This window comes from Toxorhynchites rutilus, chromosome 2, assembly GCF_029784135.1.
Source record: "Toxorhynchites rutilus septentrionalis strain SRP chromosome 2, ASM2978413v1, whole genome shotgun sequence".
Taxonomy (NCBI): domain Eukaryota; kingdom Metazoa; phylum Arthropoda; class Insecta; order Diptera; family Culicidae; genus Toxorhynchites; species Toxorhynchites rutilus.
Window position 1 is genome coordinate 242,144,845 of NC_073745.1, and position 17,715 is coordinate 242,162,559.

Sequence of the window (17,715 nt, forward strand, 5' to 3'; positions counted from 1 at the left end):
TGTTTAGGTGACAATTAGTATCTGCACAGATTTTCACACAAATTGCAATAGTTTTGTGGGTGCTATATTTTGTTTAGTTTGAGTAAATTCGGTGTTTTGATTTATATCATTCCATAGTTTTCATTGTAAATTGTAAATAACGATGCTATGATTTTTGCCATGACAGAAAAAATGATCATTTCTGTCATACAATATATGCTGTGAATATTATAAAACCATGATTCGTTATTTTCCATAGCATGTGAGAAAAAATTTGAAACTATTAAAGGCAGATTATATTTTTTGTGCTCCGTAATGAAACGGATAAGGAAACGAAGAAGATGTAAAAAAGTAAGTATTTGAGCCTCGTTTCTATTTCTTGTTTCTGGATAGTTAGTTCACTCGTTCCAGTGTTATAATTGTTTTGCACACGATTCACGAAGATTTATAAAACTCCTTACTTATGGTATGCATCAAAAATAATTTCTCTGCATCTCCTGAAATTTATGTGCACAATGCACTAGCCATAGAAGCGCACTTTTCACATATTCATTACATGTCAGCCTAATAATGGAGGCAAATGTGGGGAGTATGAATAAATAATACGAAAATTCTGTTCTTGTTAATAAAACGCAAATTTAATTGCTGGATTGTTTTCACTATCAATACATACCAATTATGACTAACAAAATAATCCTTCAAATTATGAAAATAAGTCAACGCATTTAACCTCTTTGGATTCACGATTAACGCAGCTAACGCAATCACTCCTCTATTTCAGAGTTTTATCACGAACAAATGTTCATACAGAATGGGTACTGTAATATTTTTTATATAATAGGGGCACGAATTTTGTATTTTTGAAAATTGAAATCGCTCAAATGGTAAGTGAACAAGACGTCAGATTTACAGGACATATTTTCCAAAGGTCACTTCATAAAAAATTGATGAATTGGTCAATATTAGCGTCATCTGTATGTCATAGAATCCGAGATAAATATTTGTTGATAAAAAATGTTGTCTACATAATTTTATGTTCATCATTTGTACACATACTAGGATGATAAGTCATATTTTGAGCTAAACAAACAAGTTTGACGATAAATGCTATTTTTGTGGAAAAAAAAATTTCATAGGCTTAATTAGTCTTAATAGATTTTCATTAGACTTAAGTTTGAAAATATATCGACCTGAGGTGGCTTCCTACATTGGAAGGAACCGGAGTGTGTTTTTTTCAGCACTTCCTAACTTCAAAGTCAATTTGGAAATCTCCTAACTTTAGCAAATGTGAAGGTGATCTGACGTAGTGGTTATGTCCATATCTCTCACGCTAAAGGTTACGAGTTCAATTCTCACTCCCGACATTCTTCCGAAATGGAAGGTAAAAGCGACGAACCAGCCAAAATTGTAGAAAGTCACTATCATAGAGAAAAAAACCTGCAAATCCTGTTAACTGCTCGCTGTCTAGAGTGAATAGAAATCTAAAATTGCATTTTCTATATTTTCGCCAGCGGCAATAATTGAAAAACGGGTGGACTTTAAGTTGCAATATTTCACATCTCTTCAGTGTCTGTAAAGCATGCACTGCATTTGCATTTCGGTTCAGCGGTTTAGGCGCACCTGCTTCGCAACGGTGTATGTGCCTCGCCGCTTCATTAGTTGCTTGTTATTGACTGTATAGAACAAATGTATAGAAAAAATGAGAATGCTTTCAGGGTTACTCATTTTAATTAATCCACGGACTACACAATTGTAATATATAACATATCAAACATCTTAGATACATCTCAATTTGTTTGGTATGTAAATCATCAAAATCCATTCATTTGAGCCGATCCGATTCAACGTGACATGTTGCATCATTATCACTACATTACTTGCCCTTTAACTTTATTCCATACAAACGTAATCTGCTTTCTGATTTGACACCATTACTACAAGATATAGTCCTACGTCAAAAGGTCAATGTTCCGTAATACTACATCTAAAAAGCTAAGAAGGGGTGGATTGAGGAATGTTATGGCCCAGATTGAGTTGAGCTGGAATATTCAAAGTATGAATGCGAAGTTATGGACGAGGAAGCAAATGGCAATTTTAATGTCTTGTGCATACTTCTGGGACAACAAGTAACATCAAATAACCTTGTTTTTTTCTGAAAATATGGGAGCTATAAAGGCCTTACATGCCAAATCGATAAAATGGTTCTCAGATTTTCGTGAAAACTGGCAGTTTCGTTCCTAATCGCAGAATATAAAACTCGTATTTTCCATGTTTTTCGTTAGGGTAACCATTTCCATTTTAGAGTGGTCCAAAAAATTTTCCTCTTTTTCTGAAAAATGACTTTTTTTATGGAATATTTTGAAACTTTTGAACTACTAAACCGATTCAGATGATCAATATATCAAATTAAAGCCAATTAGTTAGTTTTCCTAGAGAATATATTATACAAGCAGAAAAAGGATATATTTTATATTTTTTTATTTTTTCAATGGGCACCCTCATTTTAATTTTAAGGTGGTCCGAAAAATCATTTTCCCCCTTCTTCCAAAAAAGCCTTTTTTCAAAAATGTATGACTTGAAATACACGACCGATTCAGATGATTGACATATCAAATTAAATCAATTCAGCTAGTACTTTTTGAAAAAATATTGTACTTGCAATTTAATTGAAACACTATTTTCGTTATTATCGATTGGTTTTGTTTTTCCTTGTTTATATGGCCTTAAACTTAAGGGCGTTATATCTTTTTATATTTTTTCTTGAGAGTTGAAGTTTTTTTACATGACATTTCCATTTCCATACTCAGCTTTCAAAAAAATATATTAAAAAATATAGCAGCCTTGGTCCCGAAACCATGTAAACTATAAACAAAAAAAAAACAAATACAATCACTAATTGCGAAAACAAAATCCATTGTTTTGAGAGTGTAATATTTTTTCAAAAAAATTGTTTTTTTACCCACGAAGCGGTAATTTGTCTCATTGTCGTTCAAAATAAAAAAAAATCCTGTACTGGTGCTACTGAACCGATTTAGATGATCGTCATTTCAAATTGAAGGCAATTAACTAGATTGATTTTCAAGACTAGAACATTGCCTCAATCTATTAGGTGTACCGGTAAGTTTCTTCGGTTTTACAACAGATGGCGTAACTTAATTATTATTCCAGTGAATCAAATTTCCAGACATTCGTCGGGAAACTACTGTCATTGCGCGTCTTTTGCAGTATACGTCAAAAAGTTGAAGCGTAAACAACATAGTTTTTTGCCACTTCGAATATATCGATTTTCGTACTAGCGTTGGCTGAACACATTTCATCTTTGGCAGTAATTATGCCAGTTCGTGTGCTGGAGAGTCAAATGCGCTAATAAAGAGCTGTTTTAAAAGCTTTATAATGGCTTGTATGTATGCGAGCAGACATCGCTTTCTGTTTTCTTTTCTCATTTCATTTGGGATTGTGCCAACAAAAAATCCATATGACGTCAATGGGGATCGAACCAAGGCCGGCTGGAATGCAAAGCTGTTTCACACGACCACGCTGGATGCTCGGCCACATGTCGCGAAACCGTTCAAAACATACTTGGAAACGCTGAAATGGGAGGTCCTATCCCACCCGCCGTATTATCCAGACATTGCTCCGTTCGATTACTATCTTCTACGATCGATGCAACATGGCCTGATGACCAGCACTTCTCCAGTTTTGATGAAGTCAAAAATTGGATCGATTCGTGGTTAGCCGATAAACCGGCCGATTATTACCGCAAAGGGAACCGTGAATTGTCAGAAAGATGGGAAAAAGTTATGACTAGCGATGGGCAATACTTTGATTATTGAATTTGTAACCATTTTTGCAGAATAAAGCATTGACTTTTGAAAAAAAAGATGAAACTGAAGTGTGTTGGAATACTGGGTACAAGTTTGGGCCGCGTTCCATGTAGCCCACATGAGCTTACAAAAAAGCATCCAAGTCGATATGCTCTCCGGGCTTTTCAACCAGAGGAATATTTAACGATTACTCATCTTTGATCCTGACAGATCACATTGACTGTGCAGACATATTAGCGAAACCTTGCATCAACACACCTCTTCGAGTGACGCCGCATTAGGAATTTTTCCGCCGATAGAATAACCGCACCACCTATGGTATGAACAATCCACTGGACTGCTGTCGTATATTCAAATAAGTGTCTTATATGTTTGATATGAGTATATAATACTGTTTAGGCTAAGACTTAGTAGATAACATCTGTAGGATTTTATGTCAAAAATAAATGAACAAATAAATAAATAAATTTATTAACCGAAATCGAATTATGTCTTTAAAATATATTTTTGAGGATACTATAAACAACTTTTTTTAATTTTATTAAAGATATCCCGAGATAGTAAAGAGCTTTCTGGATTGCGACACTTGATTTGAATTCGACCATCGAATACTTGATAACTCCGAGGTAATATTCTCCAGTGGTATATGCGTGATACAGATAATTTCTAAGATATAGTTCGGATATCGGAACCGAACTAAAATATTGAACATTTTAAGTTCCTTTTCAAAGAAAATAATCCTTTCATATTTTGAGGTTATTGATATAAGGCTGGTTATTGGTTTCGATCAATAATTAATCTATGTTAGTTTAATTACTAATGCTCTCCTTCAGCAGGATAGCAAGACTTTAAGTGCATCGAATTGACTGTACCACCATGGCTAATATCTTTCGATTTGAAATCCTTTCACCGTAAACCACATCTCCTTTAAAAAAGAGCACACATTTCAAAACACGGTTGAACACTCAAAACACACGGGTACCATATATCATGATTTCAAGCTTTTTCTATTTCTCCATATTTAGAAAAATTCGTTACGCTCATTCATCGTTTTTTTGTTTGTTTTATTGAGTGAAACAAAATAGTCAGCATACGTTTTATCCGTAAGTTGCACGATGAAATCTCCGGAGATGATATGCCAGGAAGGAACGCGTGAACGAGAAACAAAAGGGAAAAACACAAACCAAACACGCCAGAACGAGTCCAAAGGAGTGCTCAAAAACATAACTTTTACTACCGCTTCCCGTGCCGCTGCGCTATTGCCCTGGCCGGGTAGTGTGAAATTGAGAACTGCATGGGTAACCTTCTGAGGCATTCCCGTCCTGCTCCGTTTCCGTAGAGTGGGTCGGGAGAAGGCAAACCGAAGCAGAAGAGTCGTGTATGTTTCAGGGAGGGTGACACGAGCATAAATACAAACAAGGGGGAAATCATAAAAGCAACATTATGCGCCGGTGGGGTGAAATTCCGTGCGCGCTAACTGCCACGGCGGTAGGATGGTGCCGGAGAGGAACGATCGCCCATATACTTTACCCGAGCTGCGTAGGTAGAGCATAAATAGAAGGGGCGTGTTATGTCAGTGGTAAATTTCTTTCAATTCGTCTCTACCTCCCGCTCTCGAAGATCCGAAAGCTTTGGTGGGTATATTTTTATGTACATGCTTTGGGAGAGCGAGAGCGCAAGAGTGATACTCGGTATGTTGAGGATGAGAATGCGGTCTGAGACTCGGTTCAGTCTAGCATTGAAGTCTGTTGAGAAAGGATGCTGAGCCGAGTGTCGTAGTTCGGAGATACCTGGATGGAAAAGTGATTTGCCGTTGGTGTGATGCCTGAATGACTTACCTGTGTCATGTCTTTATCTGAACTGAAAACGGAGTGAATATCGTTAGTTGTGAAGTGTTATTCGGAGCGTCATGTTCTGAGAGTAAATTTTTGGGTTGTTGTGGTCAGTGGACAGTTACTCAAAGATATTCAAGTGCAAAACGAAGTTTGGATTAAGATCGACTGCAAAATTTGCAATGGTGATCTGTGATTGACCGATATTTGAGTGATTGCAAAGAAAATCAAACAATACATTCGAGTGCAAACAAAGTGACAAAATACAAGAAGTGACATTTCTGCGGAGCACGGATATTATTCAAACAAGAAAAATAACACACGAGTAGACTAAAATGAAGGTAAGTGAAAAAGTTACAGTTTATGATATTGGATTGTACTTCCACAATGTAACTCGTATACTTAGTAATGAGTTCATGCTTATTAGTACAATTTGTACACCAATTTCGAAAAGCAATCGTTGGAATTTAGATTCAAAAAATAACAATAAAATAAAAGTAGGGACAACGTAACAGGCAAACTACATGTTGGAAAGCATAGAATTTAATCCGAATGAATTTAACTTAAAATAAACTTTGGGTAAACTTTCATTCATATGTCTCCATTTCCCCGATGTTATAAGGTATGATAAACCAAAATGATATATAAATCATAGGGATATCTTAAATGGAAAATCATATTCCATTGAGCATTTGCAAGCTTTATGGAATATTCAACACAAAAAGAATTAATTGAGAAGTTTCATGTGTACAGCTATTCTCCGTACCAGAATGAAACTCATCTGTAGTGAGATCAAAAGCTGTAAGCGTTATAGAACGATGTTTTCTGCATGCATTGGAAATTTTGAGTAAACGAAACAAATACTTTTAGTAAAATCATGCCAACTATTTTCTAATATTGAACTCCCGGCCCCGTTAGGCTGACGCCATATGAGCCTTAATAAAAATATATATTTTGGGCACTCCTTTGGACTCGTTCTGGCGTGTTTGTTTTGTGTTTTTCCCTTTTGTTTCTCGTTCACGCGTTCCTTCCTGGCATATCATCTCCGGAGATTTCAAAAAAAAAACTATTTTCTGACTGACTCGATTCCTTCGATCTGATATAAGTCAATTTTTATTTTTCGAAATTTCACTAAATCCATTCGCACACACATATTCTAGAAACTACATGAACTTAAGAAACGTTTTTTATATTCTCTATTAATTTCTGATGGTTCGTTCCCAATTTACATCTTTGTAATTTATATTAATATAGTACAGGGTCTTTCAGATTAAACGCTCACGCAAAAAAAATCGAATAGATCCTTATAATTTTTTTTCGCTCCGTCGATGGTAACACTGCATTCCCCACTTCGGGACGATAATATTCGGCTACTCGTTCAGTCTAATCGGATGGTTTTTAGTGTCAATTTACAAGAATGTTTATTTTTAATAAAATCGTATTCTCGGGCAACCGAAGGCTTAATGAAACTTTGTCCTCTTATGGTAAGAGTCAATTACTTCCTCTGGGGGTACGTGAAGGACCGTTGCTACGTTAGGTTCCCGGAATAAATCGCCACAGAAAACGACTGCAACAGAAACCACCGCTTATAAAATGTGTAGTAGGCTATAAATATTGTGGCGCGGTATTGTATTTCAAAACAAGAATTAACCGGGCAAACGTATCGCCCCAGGCAAACGTAACGCCCCGGGCAGACGTATACCGTCCGACGCTCGCTAGAGCTCGGTCGGACATTGCTAAAGGATCGTATCCTATGTTTCAAACTAACCGGGCAATCAGTGGATCCCAGGTTTGCGTGCGAGACACCGCCGCTTCCGACGGCGGGTCGGCGGTGGACTCGGATTGCGTCATCTTGGCGGCATGGGCCGCCTCGATTCCTTATCCTCGCCAAATGGGGACTTCGTCCCCATTACATTGTCCTCAGAATAAATTTCGAAAAACGAGAACAAGAGAATAAATTTATAATAGAAATGTGAGGCACATGATGTTTTTCCCGCGCCAAATATTTCTAGCCTACTACACTTTTTCTAAGCGGTTGTTTCTGTTGCAGTTGTTTACTGTGGCGATTTATTCCGGTCACCGCTACGTTAATAAGCCACCAAATTAGGAAGAAGTTAAAGAAAAAATAACTGGGATTTTCAACAGCATCGAAGTCGTAATGTTAGAGTTGTGCATGAAGAATTTTGTTCACCGTTTAATACGCGTTATCGAAAAAAGGGATGGTCACATCGAAAATGTCCTAAAATAAGCTTTATTTTTTTTTTTTTTAAATCGGTTCACTTTTGTAGAGTTATTAAAATTTGTTGCGTGAGCGTGTCATCTAAAAGACCCTGTACTTCGAGGTGTTCTTCACTATTCTCACGTAGTTTGTAAACAGAACTTAATTTTGATGTAATAATCGTTTTCGTATTCGCTCAACTGTTGGCAATATGTCATAGAAATGTTTCAGATTTGGCTCAAAAATTCCAAAAATATAAGATGAGAGTATGATTTTTTTTTCATTATCACAGGTCAAGCGGGAAGACGAAATATTTGTTTTAGTGATGATCAAGTTCGACGGAAGGGGAATTATGTTTTTTCACTCATTAATAACATGGGATACTATGGAATGCATATGTTGTTGTCAAACTCAAATTTATTGGAGAACACCATTCATTGCACGACACGCATGTATCATGCATTTGATTGATTTTATAACTCGTACTGGACTATGAATGTAAACGAGAGTTGCTGTTTCAATGTCACATGACAAACCAGATCCTTTCTTGAAGACGTATAGCTTCGATTCGTTCTCTAATACAGGACGGACTCGATTATATACAGTCTCGGATTTCTTTTCACTGTATATTATCGAATCCTGTATACAATCGAGTAAGAAAAAAATTAATTCGTATTTTATGTATATGTTTTTCTTTTTTTTTGAATATAGAAGAAGAATTTAATTTTTGATTCATCGCCTCAAAGTTAGAAAATACCTTTCTCACATGAAACAAATAAATTTATCCAGAATCTCTCAGGAGACGATAGACGATCATATTAGATGAAAAAAACCATTCTTCACATATGTTCGAATTTCAGTATGGATAGAGTTATATAAATTTTTTCTTTGTTTCGAACTCTGTTGGTTCAAACTGGCTCCACATTAAAAAGTACGCTATCGAAGACGATTCTGTTGCTTTCATTTGAAAGATGAGAATATTTTGTATAAGATATAGTAGTGGAACATCTAAATTTGAGAATTGAAATAACATTTTGAAAGCGAATTACTTCAAAGTTAGTAATTTTTATATATTATTATTTATTCAAAAAATTCATATTAAACTTGATTGTTTCTATTAAATAAATGAAAGTTCTCTAACCGCTCTACAATTTATTCTTTGACACCCAACTTCCATCTTTCTTAATTTCGCTGCAATTTTTGGAGATAATTCATCCAAAATCTCCACTATGTACAGCAGACACTTATATTTCTCCCTAACGTTCAAAGGTTGTATTTTTGCTTAAAAAAAGTCATATTTGAACTATAAAAAAAATTGAAACTGTATATAGTCGAGTTCAAAATTGTATATAATCGAGTCCAACCTGTAGCCCTTTTACTAATATTTCCCTTAGTTCAGAAATAGAACTACTGAAGGTAATGAGAAGTTCAAAAATTATCAAACCTGTTTTGCATTCGATACAATAAACTTATTTGTCTTATCTTTTCCCAAAAACAAATCTGAATTTCCATGTTTGAATCATCTGTAAAATAGAGACATTACACAATGGTCCAGGAGCGCTCGTTTTTATGTTATCAAAATAGGGTGACCATAATTGTCGATGAAATAAAAAATCTAACTTTCTCATCATTATAGATAGAGGTAAACGTAGTTCGACAATGTTGCAATTCCAATTATTTGAGACATCTTTGTAGAACAAAGTTTTTTCCTATCTCTTGAAATAACCGATATAGCACCTTATTTATAAGATACGTTAGGGTCACCATGAAAAAAAAACTGTTTTTTTGCTCTAACTTTTATATTTAAAATTTTACATGCAAACTGTCTTCGAAAGACGTTTTGAGCTTACTAATACAAACATTTTTCGATGCAGAACTTGTCAATATCTCAACTTTACTCAAAGTTATTGATATTTCCTCCAAAAAAACATGCTCTTTTCATTTGTTTTTCATTCTTACTGGGGCAAACGTAAACAAAGTTTATTGGCGGCATTTAAAAGAGCATATTTCACTCTACATGATTTGTGATTTTTAAAACTATGTTATTTTTTGTGTTCGAGTAAATTAAAATTGAAATCATGAGTTTTTGGGTAAAAAACCATCGATAACTTTGAATAGGATTAAGATATGGACAAGTTCTGCACCGCAAAATGTTGGTATCGATAAGTTCTAAAAGTCGTACGAAGACAGTTTTGATGTAGAGTTTGAAATATAAAAGTTAAAGCAGAAAAAACACGTTTTTTATGGTCACCCTAATGCTGCTTAGAAAAAAGCGCTAAATCGATTATTTTAAAAGATAGAAAAAAGCTTTGCTCTACGAAGTTGTTTAAAATAACTGGGGCTACAACATTGTTGAACTATGTTTATCTCTATCTATAAAGATAAGAAAGTTAGATTTTTCATTTCATCGACAATTTTGGTCACCTTATAACATAAAAATGAGCACTCTATCATATGTAACAACTTTTTCTAAGACAGTTTTTGTCTAAACAATAAATATCTTCCACAAAGTTGTTTTTAGCGCCTTCTATATGAGTTGCATTAGGGTAACTATGAAAAAACGGGGGTTTTTACTCTAACTTTTATATTTAAAATTTTACATCAAAATGGTCTTCGTACGACTTTTAGAGCTTATCAATACCAATATTTTTCGATGCAGAACATGTCAATATCTTATTCCTGCTCAAAGTTATTGATGGGGTTTCATCCAAAAACTCATGATTTCAATTTTAATTTAGTCAAACACAAAAAATAACATAGTTTTGAAAACCACATATTATATAGAGTGAAATCTGTTCTTTCAAATTCCGTCAACAAACATTTTTTATGTTTGCCCCAGAAAGAATGATACACAAATGAAAAGAGCGTGTTTTTTTGGGAAGAAATATCAATAACTTTGAGTAAAGTTGAGATATTGACAAGTTCTGCATCGAAAAATGTTTGTATTTGTAAGCTTTAAAAGTCTTTCGAAGACAGTTTGCATTTAAAGTTTGAAATATAAAAGTTAGAGCAAAAAAAAAACAGTTTTTTTCATGGTGACCCTAACGTAACTTATAAAAAAGGCGCTATATCGGTTATTTCAAGAGATAGAGAAAAACTTTGTTCTACACAGATGTCTCAAATAATTGGAGCTACAATATTGTCGAACTATGTTTACCTCTATCTATAAATATAAGAAAGTTAGATTTTTTATTTCATCGACAATTTTGGTCACCCTATTTTTGACAACATAAAAACGAGCGTTCTATCATGAGTAACAACTTTGTCTAAGACAGTTTTTGTCTAGAGAATAACTGTCAAGCTCTAAATGCTAATTTCCACTTAAGTGCATCTCCTGGACCATTGTGCATTGGTTTCAAGCATCCTTAAATCGCATTTCCATTGAATTTAAAGAATTGCGTTTTCTTAGGAGAAAAAGGTTACTTTTGGATATGCGAAACAAATTTTATTTTACAGTTAACTTTCACAATTTCACAACAAACTCTGGACATAGCTCATCTTTTTTTTAATTAAAATGAATGCCAACTATCGAGGTTAACACAGCTAGATAACAAGGTAAAAAATATTTGAAATGTCATTTTTTCAAATAATTTTTCAGAATTTATTAGCTTTGTCACATCTAAGATATTTTAAAAGAAATTTCGTTTTACTTCTACTCCATTATTATGATTTATTTCTCCATCAGTCGTAGTTCTTTTTTTTTCTTTTTTTTTTGTTTATAATTATTCGTTGACATTTACTTATACAGTTGATTTGATCATTGTTGTGTTATTAATAGCACAAAAGCCTGATGTTCCTTATTGTGAACAGAGCTTGTATGGATGGAGAGATGCCGGGACTCCGACCATGAATCAAACTTCATCACTGATTGTTGCGTAGACGTAGTTATTCTATAACAACACAAAGATGGAAAGACGAAGACACTCGTTTTCATTCATAGTCTTGTTTGTCACGGGTTTTTGTTCGCAGTTGCTTATTTCTTGCGAATTCAGAGGTGTAATGGAATTTTAACATTTCAAAACAAACTGCTGTGGAAACATTTCAGATCCGACCACAAGGAATGCTGCAGTAAAATAACCAGTACATAGGCTATTAAATGACTCAAATTTATCATTTGTGTCTTACGTATCAGAAAATGCATTTTCGATCCCAGATTCGCTGTTTGGTTTCCTTGTTCCTAAGAACAGCGGTATGGTCTCGCTGAAACGTGGATTGTCTTGACGATAAAGTAGAACCGAATCCTCCAGAACCCGGATGCAGTTCATGTCTGTTGATTTTGAAAAATGTGAAAACTATCTTGAGCTTTTCAACGGCGCAAATCCTGCAATAACCCCCATCATTGTTCCGTATGGAGAAATATCGTTCTTCCACCCGTAAATCACACCAGTATCCATTGAATCTACCAGCACTATCGAAGATAAAAAATTTTCGTCACTGAAAGTAATCTGAAAGGGTTAGCGGAATTGGTCCGATTCGTTTTCTGTTCGTGGTCTGTTTCAGTGTGAAGAATGAAACGAATAAACGTGAAGCCAAAAGAATAATATTCTCTTTATTGGGTGTGAAAAGAGAGTAGTAATATATCAAACCAGTGTGAAAAAGCTGCATCTTGAAATGCAGTACAATCATTATTGAGTGACGATTTGGCAATGTTTGTCAATGAGAGTGAATTTGTAGGATACTGTTTGTTGTACATTTCATAGATAAACAGGAAACTGTACTTCGGGGTGTTGGTATAGTTTACCCGTACAGGTTTCAAAGTGAACAGGACTTTTTCGAAAATCATAAATTCTAAAAGCATCTGCGTTTAGTTGCCTGAATTGGAATTCCGCACATTCCGAATAACGAATGATAGCTTTTTATAGAGTTATCATTGTGTTCTCTTACAATTAGTGTTCAATGTTTCATAGCTTCAAGTATGAAACAAGTCAATGATTATTAGTTTATATCACGTATTCGTGTTGACGATTGTTATGCGAGTTCAAAAGAATTATGATTGATGAACAAGTCGAAACGAAACATCTAAAATGGGTGTGTGTTATGCCATGGAAGAATATTCGAATTTTCATTGAATTGAACCAAAAGTAGAATCGATTTTTTCAAAGACATCAATTGGTGGCGTTTCGACGAAATATTTGGGCTTTTTTGTTATCTGTTTACACACGCACTGTCTTTAGACCAAAAGATTTGCTAGACTCTATACATTTCGTTTGTTATTACAAGAGGAAATTCGAAGAATCCCTCGCATCATTGCATCAGATTCTTGTAGGGGTGTACTGTACTAAACAAACAATGGCAAGCAAGCAAGTAAACATCGGCTCTGTGAGCGAAATAGTTAGATGGGAATAATGAATGTCTTGTATGAGGTTGAATTGATGTAAAAATGAATAATTGTATTATGTATGTCTAAGGCCCTTATTGTAGAAGAAATTATTATATTCCTGACAACCAAAGGCGAAAGGTTGCCATTGTATTGTAGAGTCCAAATTTATTGTATGAAGTCCAATATTGTATTTTGTGAATAAATGTAAAATTGCAGTGTTGTTTGTCAATATAAAGTATTGTTTTGAAAAGTGAGTGTTGTTACGGAGCCAGTTCCTTAACACATTTGAGGGACTTTATCAATGAATCAAAACATAATCTGACTTGCGATAGAAGGTGTTGCTCTCATGGTAGTAAACCAAGGCCTTAGATCCAAGGTTGCATATAGGTGCATCCAGATTGGAGAAAATCCGTTCAGATACAGTTTTTAGCAGTGTTATAAGTTACACTTTCGTTTTATTTAACAGTTAGTTTGTGCTGTCTTCAATAAAGCATTGTTTACTTAAAATTCGAATGCGTTGTATGCATCGGCACGGTCAGTGAACGCTACAAGAATTTTTTAACAGCGGTTTATTTGAAAAGATTCATCGCTTTTTGTGCAGCGAGTCAGAAGTTGTTTTATATGGAAGGTAAGACATAAGAAAATTAATTTTACACGTTCAGCAACAGTCGCAAAACAGTTTCTATGTGTTCAAATAAATTCATCTAAATATTTTACCAGCTTCTTCACATGTAATTCTAGCACACTGAAATTAGCTGGTACGAAATCATAAGAAGCGAAGGAATTTTTGTAAATCATTTAAAAGTATTCCGGCAAGATCGCAACTTACCGTGCGAAGAAGTTGCAAACTTAATAAAACAGCGAAAGAGATAAAGGATAGAAAACAAAAAGCACATTAGAAATACCAAATAGACAAAAATCACCAAAATTTGCTGGAATATCAAAATATTTCTCAAGAACTAAATTTTGCCATTAAAAGAGCACACGAAGAGTATAATAGTGAGGTCGAAACGAAAGTCAAATCATGCCCGAAGATTTTTTTTAATTGCGTGAAGTCTAAGCAGTAACTTCGACAGGACCAGGACCTGACGGAATGGCACCTCTATCCCTGAAGAACCTGGCTGAGGAACTCACCCCTAATTCACATTGTATTTTCAATATGTTACTAAAATTTGGAATATTCCCAAAAAAAATAGAAACAATTCTTTTTGGTAACAATCTTTGAATCAGGCGCTAAATCTGACATTTGTAATCATCGTGGAATTGCCATTATCTCTTGCATTCCTAAACTATTCGAAGCAATAGTGAACAAAAAGGCTTCCAACAAGTGGAGAATAGAATAAGGCGTATGCAACATGGCTGCAACAAATCTGTTTGCATTTGTGACTTTTATTTTGAATGCAATTGAAAATCGCAAACACGTAGGAACTCTGGAACACTGACTTCAGTAAAGCATTTTACCGCATCGACATTTCGTTACTACTCTTCAGATTGCAAAATTAATTTATTACATTGCTTCCAAATTGCAAAAAATTGGAATGGAACGAAGACTCTCAAACCGGCTCAATTCTTATGTAACAAATTGTTCATTTTAAAAATTCTCTCTCAAACTCAGTAAAAGTCACTTCCGGGCTCCCACAAGGCTCTAATCTTGATAGTCTTCTTTTCATTCTGTACGATAATGACATCTCCTTCGTTCTCAAGCGAATCAATGTACTTGTGTATTCCGATGTCATAAAGCTTTTCGCGGAAATTGGAAATGAAAACGACATCGAAGTATTCCAAATACACGCATTCCATACTTGGTGTAACAAAAATCTACTAAAACTGAATGCAACTCTATAACATCATGTTCCAAATATTGTAATATGTCTTGGAAATCAAAATGTAGAAAAATGTGTACTAGCTAGAGATCTAAGCGTCATCCTGGACTGTAAACTCACATTCATAGAACACTACAACTCTGTAATAAATAAGGCAAATAGTGTGTTAAGTTTTGTCAAACGCTTCATAGATATCTTCCACAACACATACACAATAAAGCTATTATATACTACATTTGTAAGGCCTATTCTGAAATACTGTGTGTATGCTTCCAGAATAAAGCAAGCACTTTTTGTTATCTAACGTCACTTCGTGGCGCAGAACAAAGAGCATCGAACTAACTCTGCATGGCGCATGACGCAAGATCCAGACACAATATTCCCGAAGGCGAATGACGTGACTACGGTTTATCGACTCCGGTATAATATAGGAGCTTAAAATAGGGTTACTACCAGAATGAACACACGGTGCAGAATAGGGGAAAATGAGTCATGATAATACTACCTAACATGAACAGATTTGATTCGTTCTCTCCCCCCCATTGAAAGACACTTTCTCATTCATTACCATTTTCTTCTCCTCTCCCTTTTGTTCCAGACCGAGTTCAAATCCTGCCGAGGATGCTCGGAAGCGATCACCGATCGATTCATGCTGGAGATGAGTGGCTGCGCGTGGCACGCATCGTGCCTCCAATGCAGCGTGTGCTACCGCCCGCTCGAACGCGAGGTATCATGCTACTTCAAGGACGGCGAGGTGTACTGCAAGCAGGACTATGTCAGGTAAGCGCTATTGCCCTCGAATGATCACGCGCTCTAATCATTTTCAGCTAGACTAACATGAGTTACTATGGTTCTCCTTTGCAGAAAATACCAAACCAGCTGCGCTAAGTGTTCGCGTCCGATATCGCCCACCGATTGGGTGCGGAGGGCGCGTAACTTTGTGTTCCATTTGGCGTGCTTTGCGTGCGATTCCTGCGAGCGACAGCTCTCGACGGGGGAACAGTTTGTCATCATCGACGATCGGGTGCTGTGCAAAACCCACTACATGGAGCTCATTGATGACGGAACGACGTCCAGCGAGGATGGTTGCGACGTCGATGGCAACGGAAAGAACAAAACCAAACGAATCCGGACGACTTTCACCGAGGACCAGATTCAGATCCTGCAGAACAACTTCCAGATCGATAGCAATCCCGATGGGCAGGATCTGGAGCGGATAGCGCTGGCGACCGGGTTGAGCAAGCGAGTCACCCAAGTGTGGTTCCAAAATTCGAGGGCACGCCAGAAAAAGCACGGTGAGATTCATTTCCCAACCATGCCCCAGCAGAGTGCTAATCAGTGTGTATCATTTGCAGTACCCCGCGGTCAAGAACTGCTCAACGGGTTCCGTTCGGACATGAACAACAATAGCAGTGGTAACGACAGTCCGGGAGCGGTCCCAATGGGGGAAGAATGTGCCATGGCCAAAGCCTCAATATTCAACCACCATGGATTCATCAACCTTATGGTGTGACATGAGGTGAACGGACACCATTCGATGGGTGGTCTCGACCATCAACAGCAGCAGCAACGGGTCAGCTTTTCTTGAGGATAGCTGGCCTCTGGGTGGGCACTCGTGAAGCCTTCTGAATATTCCGGGCAAAACGTGTGATACGATTGTTCTTTCGCAACCCAACGAAAAAAAAAATAATTCCAGGACAACATAGGGGATCTTTTATATGGCTTAGAGCAACCAACTCAAGGGATTCGACGGAAGTTTGGTTCGCTCTTACTCACAATACCAAAGGAGAAATTCGTAGTTCCTAACGCTTGGAACGTAATTCATCGTTGCAGAGTTTCATGTGTTTGTGGCGGTTTCTACGCGCGATGGCGATAGATATGGTGCTTAGCTTAGATGAAATCAAGTTTTATTTATCATTTTTTTTAAAAAAAAGTTTGTAAATATAGTTGATATTAATAAATAACGATTATGAGTGATTGGCTCGAAATTTAAGATTTGTGCAAGATTGCTGGGGAAGATATCACAATTCTTTTGGACCTATTCCTCTCTCGCCGTTGATGGTCATCACGCTGCCTCCCATTCTGGCGAAATCTGTATTGTGATTCTGGAAAAAATAAAAATAAACATATAATTATAATTATTTGATCTTTATTATCTTACAGAAGAAACCATTCTTTATGTTTATTTTGAGAGATTATTTTCGAATGGTCGTATATGCCTAGCACCTAGAAGTTTTGAAAACTTCGTTATCCCATTATCCCATATGCTCGTTGAAATAGTGACATTCCGCTCTTTATCCGCTTTTGAATAGTCCAATGAGATTCAACAAAAAGAAAATCATAGTTTTTCTTTGATAAAAGTGGATGGTCTCAATGGTCCCGACACTGTAACAGTCACAGTTACGTAGAATTCTGGTTTCGTCAATTCTATTCAGGTAATTTGATTTCAAATATGTACCCGCAGGTAGGCCCGCAGTCGGAAATGTCGATTAAACTACAGAAATGATCAAAATTTACCAACATGTAAGTAGTCGTTGTAGAGGCAGTCTTGGCAGTGTTCCGAGCACTGCAATATAATTTTCTTAAACAATGTTAAAGTTGCTAAAACTTACATTATAGACCCATTAAACATAAAAATAATAATTGTATTGATATCAACACAATTTTATTTTATTGATTTGCATGACATGAAAAAAAAAACATTGCGGAAAATTGAAAA

The 17,715-nt window shown here is 35.9% G+C and overlaps 2 protein-coding genes across 4 annotated transcripts in view; one reads left to right on the forward strand and one right to left on the reverse strand.

Annotated features, from left to right (window-relative positions):
* Positions 1-16,974, forward strand: LOC129770408 (LIM/homeobox protein Awh-like). Of its 3 annotated transcripts, XM_055773236.1 has the most exons (4): positions 4-330; positions 15,595-15,776; positions 15,861-16,291; positions 16,352-16,974. In XM_055773236.1, the coding sequence occupies exons 1-4, from the start codon at positions 295-297 to the stop codon at positions 16,507-16,509; spliced, it is 807 nt and encodes a 268-aa protein (XP_055629211.1). In that variant the 5' UTR covers positions 4-294; the 3' UTR covers positions 16,510-16,974. The 3 variants fall into 3 exon arrangements, with proteins under 3 accessions (XP_055629209.1, XP_055629211.1, XP_055629210.1); XM_055773234.1 differs by having other exon boundaries at positions 1-330; positions 15,861-16,974; XM_055773235.1 differs by lacking the exon at positions 4-330 and adding an exon at positions 5,552-5,976 and having other exon boundaries at positions 15,861-16,974.
* The window catches only part of LOC129770407 (integrin alpha-PS3-like), a 14,042-nt gene continuing 13,218 nt past the window's right edge, over positions 16,892-17,715 (reverse strand). The window contains exon 8 of the mRNA XM_055773233.1: positions 16,892-17,101. Coding sequence (XP_055629208.1) covers positions 17,018-17,101 — 84 coding nt within the window. The 3' untranslated portion in view covers positions 16,892-17,017. The remainder of the gene's footprint in view (positions 17,102-17,715) is intronic.